Source organism: Giraffa tippelskirchi, chromosome 2, assembly GCF_054371585.1.
Source record: "Giraffa tippelskirchi isolate mGirTip1 chromosome 2, T2T-mGirTip1v1.2.pri, whole genome shotgun sequence".
Classification (NCBI taxonomy): domain Eukaryota; kingdom Metazoa; phylum Chordata; class Mammalia; order Artiodactyla; family Giraffidae; genus Giraffa; species Giraffa tippelskirchi.
Window position 1 is genome coordinate 114,071,055 of NC_137276.1, and position 14,390 is coordinate 114,085,444.

Here is a 14,390-nt window from a genome sequence, read left to right on the forward strand (position 1 = left end):
GCTGATTGGAGAACAACCCAAGGCTTGTTCAGATCCCAAAGCACCCTGACCTAGGACTGACTGTGCTGTAACTAGGGCACTGGGGACACACTAGTCCATAAGCAGGCTCGGGGGCTCCTTGGTCTAAGGCAGGGTCAGCAGACTGTAGTATTCAAAGAGCTGTTTATACTTCTTTTTCTTACTCTTCTAAAATTTCTATTTTAAGCATCTCTTATAACATATATAATACAGTTCATTATTACATCAACGTACTTTACAAATTAAAAATTCCTATTTGGGATGCATCTGGGGTAGCATTTACCATGGTGTGGGGTGGGGGCGGTTAGACAGTTGTAGAACATTTTGGGAGTTGTCTTGTTAGCATGGGAGGGATGGGAGGGGTCTGTGTGGTCAGGCATGGGTGACCCATTGCTTGTTCAGGGTTTCAGCTCAACTGCACTGAGGCCATTATGGGGCTGGCTGAGCCACAGAAGAAAATGTGGCCAAACTATTTTAAGCTGTGGTCCTGGCAGGGAGTTGATAGGGATAGCCTGCAGGACTGTTCTAGTTTCCCTATTTCTTGGTTTATAGAGTCAACAGGCACTTTTCCACAGGCTCAGGACAATCATGGGGCCCCTGAGAAGTCCACCTGCCTCCCAGTGCGTCCTCCTCTCTCTGCCCCTGAGCACTCAGAGGCAAGACCCACTGCCATGACTTCCTGCTCCAAACGAAGACATCTTAAGCCTCAAAGATAAACTCTCTGGTATAGAGCAGTGAGTCATTCCTGAAATTTTAAAGTGTTATTGTAACCTCTTTGGAAAGGAAAATTACTAATATTCTTGGTAATGCTCAGTAGAACCTTAAGCTCCCAAATGCTTATGTATTTTCAATGTTGATTATCTGGAATAGCCATTTTGAATATCCATGAACATCAATGTTTATTTTCTCCTAACTTTTCTCAAAAATGTATACGTTGGAGGCATTCAGTCTATTTTTCATTTAATAGTTTTCAAATAGAAATTAAAAGGATGGCCTTTTTCTCTACAAAGGCTCACAAAGGTATTTATTTCTAAGCCAGCAAGGCCCACTTGGTTTAAGAAGCTTCATCTTAACTCCTTATTCTTCCAGTGTATAACTGAAACTCATTTGACTTTAGGAATTCCAGGATTGAAATAGTTGCAGTTGTAAGGAGCTTGTCTGCGAGCGAATGAAATGAAAGTAGATTTGAACCCAGAGAATATTCTTGGGCATGTGGCAGGGGGCCTCCCCCCCTCCCCTGCCCCTTTTACCAGGACTTGTCTTTCTTATCCCCACACATAGGGGTTTATTTCCAGGAATCACAAGAGTCACTTGATTCTGAGAGGAATTCTGAATCCTTGCCTCCATTTTTACTTTGGGAAAATATTTGAGCCGATCCAGAAAATCACGTTTTCAAAACTGTTCTTTCTTTTTGGGTACCAGCCGTTCATGTCTGGTTACAGGGCGTGGGTGTAAGTTACTGATGACTGCACTTTCCTGGCCCACGGTTATTTCTGTGATATGTCCAGGTTTTATTTTTGGCTAAACTCCCACAGCGGTTCTGTATACATCTTGACGTGAAACCACATCTGCCTCCATCATTGACCCCAGCTGTGGGGGTGATTTTTCTTAATGGACTAGAAACAGGGAGCACTGTGGCCTACAAAGCAGCCAAGACTGACAGGTGAAGACATGCCCGTAGAATAAGAGAGTCTAAGAACATAAAATCAAAAATAAATTTTTTCGAGTGATTGACTTTTGAAGTCCGTCCTCAGCATAAGAGTAAGGTCCACAGTCATTACCCTGCAGTAGTAGCCTCACTATAGTGTTAGCTGCAAGATTTAATTTAAAGGAAGCAAATTTGTAAGTTGTAGGAGACTTTTTATTCAGTTATGCAGTTACAAGGTGCTATCCTGGGGTCACCTTGAAGGACAGTCATTTACTGGGTAGATGCTGTTTCCCAAGCAGGTCTTTCTGTTTCTGGACATTTTGTTTTCCATGGCAGACCGCTAAACACTCTTCTCTTGTGTGTGTCCCCACTGTCCCCAGGATGACGAGGACGACAATGCAGGCATGGAGATGAAGGTCCTGCGGGGACACTGCGGGCCAGTGTACAGCACCAGGTTCCTTGCGGACAGCTCGGGGCTGCTCTCCTGCTCTGAAGACATGTCCATCAGGTACTGGGACCTGAGCAGCTTCACCAACACTGTGCTGTACCAGGGCCACGCCTACCCCGTGTGGGACCTAGACATCAGCCCACACAGCCTGTACTTCGCCAGCGGGTCCCATGACCGCACGGCCCGGCTGTGGTCGTTTGATCGGACGTACCCGCTGCGAATCTATGCCGGGCACCTGGCAGATGTGGACTGCGTCAAGTTCCACCCCAATTCAAACTACTTAGCCACCGGCTCGACTGACAAGACAGTGCGGCTGTGGAGCGCTCAGCAGGGGAACTCGGTGAGGCTCTTCACGGGCCACCGCGGCCCTGTGCTCTCTCTGGCTTTTTCCCCCAACGGTAAGTACCTGGCATCAGCGGGCGAGGACCAGCGGCTGAAGCTGTGGGACTTGGCGTCCGGGACCCTCTACAAAGAACTACGGGGCCACACGGACAACATCACCAGCCTCACCTTTAGCCCAGATAGCAGCCTGATTGCGTCAGCGTCCATGGACAACTCTGTGCGTGTGTGGGACATCAGAAGCGCGCACTGTAGCACACCTGCCGACGGCTCGTCCAGCGAGCTCGTGGGCATCTACACCGGACAGATGAGCAACGTGCTGAGCGTGCAGTTCATGGCCTGCAACCTCCTGCTGGTGACTGGAATCACACAAGAAAATCAGGAACATTGATTTGGATCTTTGATGTGACAGACTGGGGCGTGCAAAGGGCTCCAGGCGGCAAGGCTTAGGACAGACAGATGGAATCCCTGACTGACTGTGAAAGACTCCCTGTGTCCCCCCTTGCCCTGCAGATGTCCCGAAGCCACCACTCTCCACTCAGCCCCCAGGTGTGGAAGGACAGGGGCAGGAAGGGTGGTGATGGGGAACAAACGTGAGATCAGGAATCACAGAGATCCCACTGTGTCCTCGTGTGGCCCCTTCCTATCTCTGGCGCCAAGGTGCCCTTGCCTCACTGGGGCTGCACTTGACCTGAGGATATTTGCCAGGCACCGTCCCCAGGAGCAGTGCTGCAGGGTCACTGGGTGGAAGGGACTCTATCCAGGTAGGAATGCGGGGGTGAGAATTAGGAAAGGGGGCAGGGTCATCCTGGCAAATGTCTTTCCTTTTCTGTGATTACAGAGAACCAGGATTTTTTATTATTGTTATTATAATTATAACTGAGAAGAGGAAACCTAGCACTGGCAGAGGGGGCCTTCTCTGCTCTCATCTTTCAGGTTTTACTCCTGGCACTGGCTGTGACACTTGGAATTTTGAGGTTCAGGGAATTCAGAGAACTTGGTCGCACAGTGTATTGGGAGAAAGGGAAAATTTCTGGGTGACAGTTGGATCACTCCAACTGACATGTTTTTAGAAGTGGGTGGGCGGATTTGACTGAGAAAGTCTTGGGCTCTTGCAGCAATGGTGGGAAAGAAAGATTCTTTTTGTGGCTGCACTTCTGTTAACAATTCTCTCCCCTGAAAGGATGGATTGTGGTAAAGAAATGAAAATGATTAGAAGTGAAAAGTAAAAAGAAAGAATTTTTAAAAAATATTGAATTTCCAAATGATTCCAAGGTGTGGCTTTTCCAGCGTCTTTTCCTCCTGAGATCATCCCTCCCACCTGCTTTGCAATAGCAGTTTAATGAACAGTCTGTGAAACAAATCTTAAGTACGAACATACTCATCGAAGAAAACTATGCTCTGAGGATGAAGTGACTTCTAATTTGTGGGAAAAGGATTAAATATTTCTGTTTTCTGAAAAGAGTTATTTTGTATTTTGTTTTCTATTAAAATGTGTTTAGTTTCAAAAAAAAGTGTTGGCATCTCTTTTAAGCTGAGGACAGGCGGGTGTGTGGGCTATTTTGGAAGGCATAGCTCACCTCTCTTCGGAGTGACAGCCAGTTGTGCAGACTGGACTCCCCAGCTGCCCTCCTGTCTCCCCTTGTATTCTGTTCAGCTGGCTTCAAATTGTGTTTCTTCTTGGCATTCACAGGGATTATTGAAAGCATTTAACACTTTTCTACACATCCAAGCTTGCCAGTTGCTGACCAGAGATGACATATATTTTTCTGTCTATAGTTATGTGGTGAGATCCTACTTCAGTTTACTTTAAAGACCCATGATAAAATCCCTAAGGGGCATTACAAGTGATGTCATTTAATTAACTCAAACCATTTATTGAACCATTTCAGGTAAAGGACTTATTTAAAGATGTAAATGATGTGTGAATTTTTTTAATGTACTTTTAAAACATAGTTTTCTGACAAGGACACTAGAATTCTATGCCCAGAAAGTTTTTTTTAACTTGAGCCTAAAATACTAATTAACAGGAAATGTTTCTTATTCATAAAAACTCATGTATTTGAGACATTGTAAGAAATCTTTGGCAACTTAGCCAGACAGCATCACCTTCCACATGGTCTACTGGTAAAGCCTGGAATTCAAATGTGTTCTTATCTGTAATAAATGAGCTCTTAGATTGTGTGGTATATTGCTAGAAACCATGAATTCCTAAATTGGGCTGAATCATTCTCAGAAGTGAAAATATCACTGATTTTAGGTTTCATGTTTGTTTTTTAATGCAGAGTTTCTTTGATTAAATACAAAAATGCCTTAGTTTGGTCAGCCTTCATGCTACAGATCACATACACTGATTTCATTTCAGGCTCTTAAGGATCAGCATCTTTGGCCCTTTTCTTTTCTGGATTAATTTTAATGCAGAGTAATTTAACTTTATAGAATGCCCCTCACCACTTTCCCAGAATCTGAGAAATATTGTAAGGGTCTTTATGTGTCCTTATGTCCACAAGGTGCCTAAGAACATGGTTACACTCAACTCTTCAGGTTCCTTTCTTGTATTGTTTTATCTTCAGAGCAATCCTGTGAGGCAGACAGGACTAGAGATATTACCATTTTGTAGATGAAATACTAAGATACCTGGAGAACTGTTTTATCTATCTATACCCAACGTGGAATAGTCACGTCTCAGGTGTGTTATAGAGAGGGTCTATATTCCAAATCTTCAAGTTCTAAATAAAGGATATAGCCCTGAAGATAGAAAAACTTAAAAACTCTGAAAAGGAAATATAAATAAATTATTTAAAAGGCATGTATATAGTGCCTTCTATCTGCCAGAAACTCCAATCACTTTATGAAAATTAATTTATTTCCATAAAATCCCAGTGAGTTAAGTGCCGTTTTTATCCCCATTTTACAGATGAAGACTGAGGCACTGAAGGGTTAAGTCACGTGCAAGGGTCATCAGCTACAGCTAATAACTGATGAGGTCAGAATCTGAATTAGGCAGTCTGGCTCAGGGTCCATGCTTTATGCAGTTGCCTCCCTTCATCCTCACAGAACCACGTAAAGAGTGGCTTGAGGTCTGTAGTAACAATGTTCCTGGCAATAGTTATAAGACTCATGCTCCTCTCTGCCAAGTCAACAATAAGCAGGATCAAGAACTGGCAGTAAGAAAAAACTTAATATATAGATGAAAGACACCTGAGAATATTATTTAAAAACACAGTGATAAATCTCTGCACAGTGTGTAAGGTGGGGGGGGGGAAACAGCTGAAATTTCTTAGAAAATCTCTGTAATTTAGCAATAGACTGGCCAAAAGAGCAAAAATTAGGATAAAGAAAGTAATGAAAGACATGAAACAGGAAACAATTTAAAATAATTTTCGAGATCCAGCTTCTAAGGATATCCATGATTCCTAGGTTTTCATTTGTTTTATGCCTGTATTTAAAATGTCTTGGTTGTATTAAAAAAAAAAAACTGTTGCATATGTAGGCTTCTGATTTTGCTATTGCCCAGATTGGTATTAAGTATATGAATTAAAAGATTAGTCTGTACTTCAACTTGTCTTTCAGTTGCATGTTTTAGAAAAGTGTTCATTGTATCTATGCCTAACTGACACCAAGACTCCATATTATTGTCACCTGCATAGCAGCCAGATGATTCAAACTGCTTTGTGGGGAACAAAATCTTCACTGTGGAGCTTGAAGAATGCAGACATTACTTGTCAGTTTCACCCACTGAAGGACACTTTGGATCAGTCAGTTCAGTCACTCAATCGTGTCCGACTCTCTGTGACCCCATGAACTGCAGCACGCCAGGCCTCCCTGTCCATCACCGACTCCCGGAGTCTAGCCAAACTCATGTCCATTGAGTTGGTGATGCCATACAACCATCGAATCCTCTGTCATCCCCTTCTCTCGCTTTTAATCTTTCCCAGCATCAGGGTCTTTTCAAATGAGTCAGCTCTTTGCATCAGGTGGCCAAAGTATTGGAGTTTCAGCTTCAACATCAGTCCTTCCAATGAACACCCAGGACTGATCTCCTTTAGGATGGACTGGTTGGATCTCCTTGCAGTCCAACAGACTCTCAAGAGTCTTCTCCAACACCACAGTTCAAAAGCATCGATTCTTCCGTGCTCAGCTTTCTTTATAGTCCAACTCTCACATCCATACATGGCTACTGGAAAAACCATAGCATTGACTATAAGGACCTTTGTTGGCAAAATAATGTCTCTGCTTTTTAATATGCTGTCTAGGTTGGTCATAACTTTTCCTTCGAAGGAGTAAGTGTCATTTAATTTCATGGCTGCAATCACCATCAGCAGTGATTTTGTAGCCCCAAAAAATAAGTCAGCCACTGTTTCCACTGTTTCCCCATCTATTTGCCATGAAGTGATGGGACCGGATACCATGATCTTAGTTTTCTGAATGTTGTGCTTAAAGCCAACTTCTTCATTCTCCTCTTTCACTTTCATCAAGAGGCTCTTTAGTTTTCTTCACTTTCTGCCATAAGAGTGGTGTCATCTGCATATCTGAGGTTATTGATATTTCTCCTGGCAATCTTGATTCCAGCTTGTGTTTCTTCCAGCCCAGCGTTTCTCATGATGTACTCTGCATATAAGTTAAACAAGCAGGATGACAATATACAGGCTTGACGTACTCCTTTTCCTATTTGGAACCAGTCTGTTGTTTCATGTCCAGTTCTAACTGTTGCTTCCTGACCTGCATACAGGTTTCTCAAGAGGCTGGTCAAGTGGTCTGGTATTCCCATCTCTTTCAGAATTTTCCACAGTTTATTGTGATCCCACAGTCAATGGCTTTGGCATAGTCAATAAAGCAGAAATAGATGTTTTTCTGGAACTCTCTTGCTTTTTCGATACTTGGATACTCCCCTGTGATTGACTGAAATTCAAAAAAAATTACATTAATATGTGTCTGTTATGATCAAATGTTGTTAGTGGGTGGAAATAAAACAGATACAGTCCCTGGCTTGAGTTTAGAGAGGGGGGCAAGTATTAATCAAGTGATAACCAGAAACGTTATTTCAATCTGTAGTGCATGCTCTACCACACTATGGATGCTATGGAAGAGTATACCCAGGGATCTGAAGAAGTAGTTAGCTCAAACCTGGAGGGTGGGTGGGAGTTAGCCAGGTGGGAGTTCAGGAGGGAACCCGGTACACCAAGGAGTCCAGCAGGTCCGAGGCAGTGTAACGAGCCCACACATAACCGGCACAGCTTTGGGCACCATCAGGAGTTTGGCTTTCATCCCTGGTGTGGTGGGAGCCAGTGCAGGATATAGAAGAGTTTCCGTCTTAATATCACTGGCAACAGGAGGCATACAGGTATCACGTTTACAACTAGAATTCAGTGTCAAGATAACTAGGCATCATTTACTGAACCCAAAATGTCAGGCACTGCGGGGCACCGCTGAGAGATGGAAGCCATCTGCCCTACCAAGTGGCCCCTGGGGCAATGAACTGAGAGTGGCCTCCAACCAAGAGCCAGTGAGGACCTAATTCTGCCAACAGCCACACGGGTAAGCTTGGGTGTAGACTCTGCCTGGCCAAACCTTCAAATAAGACTGCTCCTGGCTGACCTAGAGGCAGAGGCATTGTGTAAGTGTATAGATTCCCAGCCCACACTGGAGTTTGGGATGATCTCTTGTGTAGCAGTAGATAACCAGCCCATCTGTCCCACGCCACAGTCCATACTCTTAACTGGTACAGTACAGATAATGAAAGAATTCCTGATTTAAAAAATGATCACTGGCAGGCATGAGGAACACAGAGCAGAGGGCCCAAGGAAGTTCACTGCAGTCATGCAGGGGAGAGAGGCAGACGGCCAGGGCCAGAGTGGCCACAGAAGACGTGGAGAGAAGAGGATAAATGCACTGAGTACTTTAGAGGTGGACTTGGCTGGACTTTGTCCTGGATGGGATGGAGGAAAGAAGAAAGGGTACGTGGCTGACACCTGTGTTTCTGGTGGCTGGTGTTGCCACCCACTGTGGTGAAAATACTAGAGGAAGAAGAGTTTCAAGGAAGAGATAGAGTTTGCACCTCTTAAGTTTGAGGTGCTTATGAGAGAACCAAGTGAAGATGTCAGACTGGCCTTTAGAGAGGGACAGATGACTGGTGCTCAGGAGAGGTGGAGCCTGACAGGCTAATTCAGAGGTTGTCTTCATTATAGTGCTTTCTGCCACTCGGAACAGAAACAGGACTCCAAGTGGCTTTTACAATAAGGAATCTTATTGGTTCATATAACAAAGTGTAGAGGTCAGGTATCTCATGTGCATCTCACTAAGGATTCTGCTCTGTCTGTAATTCCACTGCTCTTCTTGGCTGGCTTCATCACAGGCTGGCTTTCCTCAAGGTTGTGAGAGGGCTACTGAGAGCCAGGCAGCCCCTCATCCATGTGCATGAATGAGGGCATGTGACCATGGGCATGTGACCTTACGTTATTATAGAACTGACATCAAACCTCCAATTTGAATTAGGCCTGCTAATCACTGAGACAGGCCCTGACAAAGGCAAGAATCCTTTGTAGTTGGAAACTTTGGAAATAGATGTGGAGGCCAAGGATAATCAGGAGGCAATCAGGGCTTAAAACTATGCCTTGAAGTTCTCTGACATTTTACAGCCAACAAAGGAAGAAAAACAGGCATGGGCTTCTCCTCCAGAAACCTGGAGGAGAAAATGCTTCAAAATCAGAGTGATCAGCTTCCTACCAAGAACTCAAATGAGATAAGGATTCGACAATATGCATTAGATTTCAGGGGTGGAGGTGACTGACAATCGGAGCACTAAAAGTTATGATTGAATAATGAGTTAGAAAGAGCATTGAAACTGCTCAAAAAGTAAAAAGGTAATGGAAAGCAAATATGAACACTGTGAAGGTGACACAAACAAAAGGGAAGAAGGACAGAATTGGGCCACAGTGCCGAGACAAGGCCATCCACAGGGGAAAAATTAAAATTAGACCCCTGCCTCACTACACATGAAAATCAATTTGAGGTAAATGAAAACCTAAATGTGAAAGGCAGAAATACAAAGCATTTAAAAGAATACGGGAAAGAAGAAAAGGATTGATTCAATTCAAAAATATCCATTCATCAAAAGAACCACAAAAAGAAATAATGGACAGGGTATGAGTGGGAGCAGGTACCTGTAACGTGGGAGGGACAGAGACAAAAAATCTGGCACTGTGCTTCGCAGTAGAGTCAGCTGTGGGGCTGGGAATGTGCTCTGCTTCTGTCCTGTGGGACGTTCTGTGAGGCTGGGAATGTTCTGTTCTCTACTGTCCAGTAAGGTAGCTAGTAGCACATTTCAGCATTTGAAATGGTGATAGTATAACTGAGGATGTGATTTTTTTTTAATTTAATGAATTTCACTAACCTCTTGAGACTATCTGGCTAACATATTAGTCTGCATAATTCTAAATTATGAAGAAATCGTGTAAACCAGTGAGAAAAAAAGCCTACAGTCGACGGGGAAGAAAAGCAAAAGTCTTAAAGGGAAACACTTCAGAAAAGAAAAGGGAAACACTTCAGAAAGAAACTCAATTGGCCGATAAACAAATTTAAAATTATTCATCCTTGTATTACTCAGGAAAATGCAAATTTAAAAGTGAGATTCTATTATAGACACATCAGACTAACAAAACCATAAAAGCTTGACAGTGCTAACTGTTGGTGTTTTGGGACCCTCCAAACACAGGTTGGGAATGGATACTCCTGATGTCTTTCAGACACGGTCTGGAATTACACAGCGAAGCTGGAGAAAGGCGGACTCTACCGTCACCTATCATCCCACCGATGTCTGGGCTACAGGCTTACACTGCCCAGGAGTGGACCCTACAACATCCACACAATAGTGTTCTCCATTCCCCAAAGCTGAAAACAAACTAAGTGCTGCTGAGGAGAAAAGAAACATTCATTACTGGGCAGTCACATGGTGATAAATTGCAACAAGAAAAACTGACAGAGGTACAAGCAATGAAATGGATGTCCCTCACGGTGCTGAGTGAAGAGAAAGAAAATTTCACAGAATGTATCCATTTACACAGAGTTCAACTCTCACAGAATGAACCATATTATTTTCTAATATGTGTTCAAAGACAAACTGTGAGAGGGCTGGAGTCCAGATCAGAAGGGACCACTAGTGTGCCAGGGATGACTTAGGTGACCCCTGTGGACACTTGACAACTGTCCCTTATATGTTATGTGGTGCAGGTAAGCTTTATTTCCATTATGTTTAAAACATTTCCAAAAGAGTAAAAAGTTGAGGTGAGAGTGGAGGGTGGAGCTAGTGCAGGAGATGTCTTAAAAGGGGCAGAAACAGACACGTGGAAGCAGACAGAATTCATTTGCTTGCTTTTTTGTTTTTGTTGATTTTAATGAAAGTTCCCAAAGCAAGGCTTTTAAACTTTTAGACTTCAACCTACAGGAAAAAAATATATTTTATACTGTGACATAGAACGCATAGGTACAGGGTTTCATTGAACCTAAGACTCCATTGATTACAAGAGGCATTTTTAAACTCTCATCAAATGATGAACAATGCTTTATTATTGTTTGTAAGTTTTATTTTATGTTTATTTGATGCTTTTGAACTGTGGTATTGGAGAAGACTCTTGAGAGTCCCTTGGACTGCAAGGAGATCCAACCAGTCAATCCTAAAGGAAATCAGTCCTGAATATTCACTGGAAGGACTGATGCTGAAGCTGAAACTCCAATACTTTGGCCACGTGATATGAAGAACTGACTCACTGGAAAAGACCCTGATGCTGGGAAAGATTGAAGGCAGGAGGAGAAGGGGACAACAGAGGATGAGATGGTTGGATGATATTACTGACTTGAAGGACATGAGTTTGAGCAGGCTCTGGGAGTTGGTGATGGACAGGGAAGCCTGGTGGGCTGCAGTCTATGGGGTCACAAAGAGTTGGACTTGACTGAGCAACTGAACTGAATTGAACTGATGTTTATTTGAAGCACTTTCAGACTTACACGGTCTTATAAGTGAAATACATTGGTATGGGTTTTCCTAAAGCTTCCTCACCCTGAGTCCAACTTTCTGAGTCAATCATCAGTGTCTAAGTTTGCCCCTCTTTGACCTCAAATATACCTTTGATGGAACATTTTAGAAGAGGGCAGACTCTTGTCCCCAGGATTTCATTCCAGGCCATCAATACCCATCTGGCAAGGCTTGATGTTGGCACCTTCTTTATCTTGGTGTCAATAGCTTTCACAAAGCAAACAGGCTTCTTATTCCTCCTAAATCGTCCTTAAATATTTTGCTGACAGAACAAATGAATGACTGCAGCATTGAGGGCCTGGCACCTGGACTAACAAACCATTTCACATGTCACAACTGACACCCAGCCAAGGGCAGGTAAGGTGCCATCCAGTTGTGAGGCCCATCCTCTCCTGATTCCAGAAATGTTCAAAAATGTGTTTTGTAAATTTCATTGTGACTCAAAAGAGTACAGTACATAGAAAACCATTTCCATGTGTGATGTGCTGTGACATACTACCTTTAATACTGGTCACAACACATGCATTAAGTTCATGGCCCACAAGGGGCTTCCCTGGTGGCCCACTGGCTGCGACTTCATGCTCCAGTGCAGGGGGACAAGTTTGAGCCCTAGCTGGGGAACTAAGACCTCACAAGCCATGCAGCAACCCCACCAAAGACGTTCACAACCCCTGAGTGAGGCCATCACAGGCAGATGGGTCATCTGCCTCCTGAATGCTGGCAAGAGAAGCCCAGAGTGGACAGAGGTGAGCAAGAGGCACATTGCTGGCAGAGAGAAGCTTGGCAGCAGGAGTCAAGGAAAAGAAAGGGCAAGGGAGGCAGGTTGTAGATTAAAGAATGAGCTTCAAGACTCACATATGTTTAATCACTGGGATTATCTCTGTATTAGTTTTTGTTCACATCATTCAGCTTTGATGACCTATATGCTTCCCGGAGCAAGTGACTTTTAGCCCCTCTGAACTTGAGACTATTTTATCAAAATATGAAGGAAAAAACAAGAGAACTAGAGAGTTGCCCTGATGCTGGCATCTTGTCTGGGACAGCCCCAGTGACCCTGCTGCCCTCAGCCTGGACTTGAGCCCCCTGTAACCCCTCCATGCTGCTTCCCTCTGGGTTCCATGGGAAGCAGTACCCTTCTGAGACCTCTGAGGTGCCTTGGCAGCCACAGCGCATCCCTGCCTGGCCTCACACCACTCTGCTCTGCTCTGAGCTATATTGGGATGACCAGGAGGCAAGCCAGGCAGTACCTGCCTCTCCTCTCCCTTGCTTTTGGACTTATTCTCACAGGATCTTCTGATGACATAGTTCTTAGAGTCAGAGGTTGTAGGCATGCTCAGTCATGTCCGATTCTTTGCAACCCCATGGACTGTAGCCTACCAGGCTCCTCTGCCCGTGGGGATTCTCCAGGCAAGAATACTGGAGTGGGTTGCTGTGCCCTCCTCCAGGGTATCTTCTCTACCCAGGGATTGAACCTGAGTTTCCTGTGTCTCCTGCGTTGGCAGGTGAATTCTTTACCACTGTGCAATTAGCTCACTCCTTTTTGAAGGTCCTGGAGAGCTTCCCTCACTCCCCCTATCCTTTCATCTTCTTGGTGAAATGCAAAGAGTGAACCCTTTGAGGAGGTGAAAGGTGGTTCTTCTCTGTGGAGTCCCACAGTGAAGCAGCAGGACTGGTCCTTAGGTTGTAATCAATGTTAAGCCAAAGCAAAGCTACGGTAAATAACAAGAGACTCTTTGGGGCAATGTTCTGGTAACTGAGACATCTGGAGGTGGGAGGGGAGAGGGGAGTAGATAAAACAGATGGGAGCAGGGCCATAATAAAAGGTACCACTTATAGACTCTACTCTGTGTGCCAAGCGTCAGGCTAGATACCAGAGACTCTGTGATAAACCAGATGAGCTGGCACAGAACTGACTGGCACCTCCGTCTTCCAGTTGCCAGAGAGGCCATGGTCTTAACAGGCACTCAGATATTACTGAACTTAAATGTTTGCTTACAGGTGGAATGTCAGCAGCTTAAAATCTATCTGCTTCTTAGCCTATGAAATTCCTGTGAGCAGTGATACTGTAGACCTGACCTCTTATCAAAAACAAATACCTAAAATGCCTCCAGCAGGTCAGCAAGGGTGATGCAGCACAGGGCACTGTCTACTGATGTGGAATCCTGCAAGTTCAAAGAGAAGAATGTTAAGTGTGTCCAGGAATTTTAAGATAATGTAAAAAAAAATGTATTACACTTAAAGCTACATCAACTTGTTTCAATATTTGTGGGTGGTGCCCACTTCTAGAAGAGGTTATCAAGACTGTGTGATGTAGGGTAACTATTTCACGCTTCAAGATTTGCTTAACTGGTACCTCCATTTTTCAGTTAACAGAGAGGTCAGATTTGTGACTAGGTACTCAGATACCTGAAATGTCAGCATGTAGGTTGAACACTAACAACATTTGCTAAGCCTTCCCAGTAACTTGTTTTGTGGGGGTTTTTGGTACCCAGTCATTTAAGCAGTTCCAGAGAACTTGAATGCCCTAGATTTAGCCTATTAAGTGAAAACAAATTTCTTGTTAAAGTCAGTTGATTTAAAACAATGCTCAAAATCAAGTTTGATGACAAATTTCAACACTTTGTCTAAAACTTAACTCATTTTTTCTCATGTTATATGTTCTCTGACCCATACAAAAGCAGAAAATTGGCAAACTATTTTTCTTAATCATTCATTTAATGCTTTAAGACCACAGAGATGTAGGTCATGTGTTTCTACCATTTTATGTGCCTGACCCAACCCATGAGAAGGCAGCCAACCCTTCTAGGCATATACAACATGCAGTGCTGCTGTCAAGCTGGTCCAGCTGGAGAAGCAAGCAGTGGCCAGTGTGCTGGAGCTGTGATAAGACACAAAGATAATCCCCA

The 14,390-nt window shown here is 43.9% G+C and overlaps 1 protein-coding gene across 6 annotated transcripts in view; it reads left to right on the plus strand.

The window, feature by feature from the left end:
* TAF5L (TATA-box binding protein associated factor 5 like) overlaps window positions 1-3,967 on the plus strand; it is a 35,158-nt gene extending 31,191 nt beyond the window's left edge. For all 6 annotated transcript variants that reach the window (XM_081570300.1, XM_081570301.1, XM_081570299.1 and 3 more), the window contains one exon: window positions 2,047-3,967. In XM_081570300.1, coding sequence (XP_081426426.1) covers window positions 2,047-2,844 — 798 coding nt within the window. In that variant the 3' untranslated portion in view covers window positions 2,845-3,967. The remainder of the gene's footprint in view (window positions 1-2,046) is intronic.
* Window positions 3,968-14,390: the final 10,423 nt, after the last annotated feature.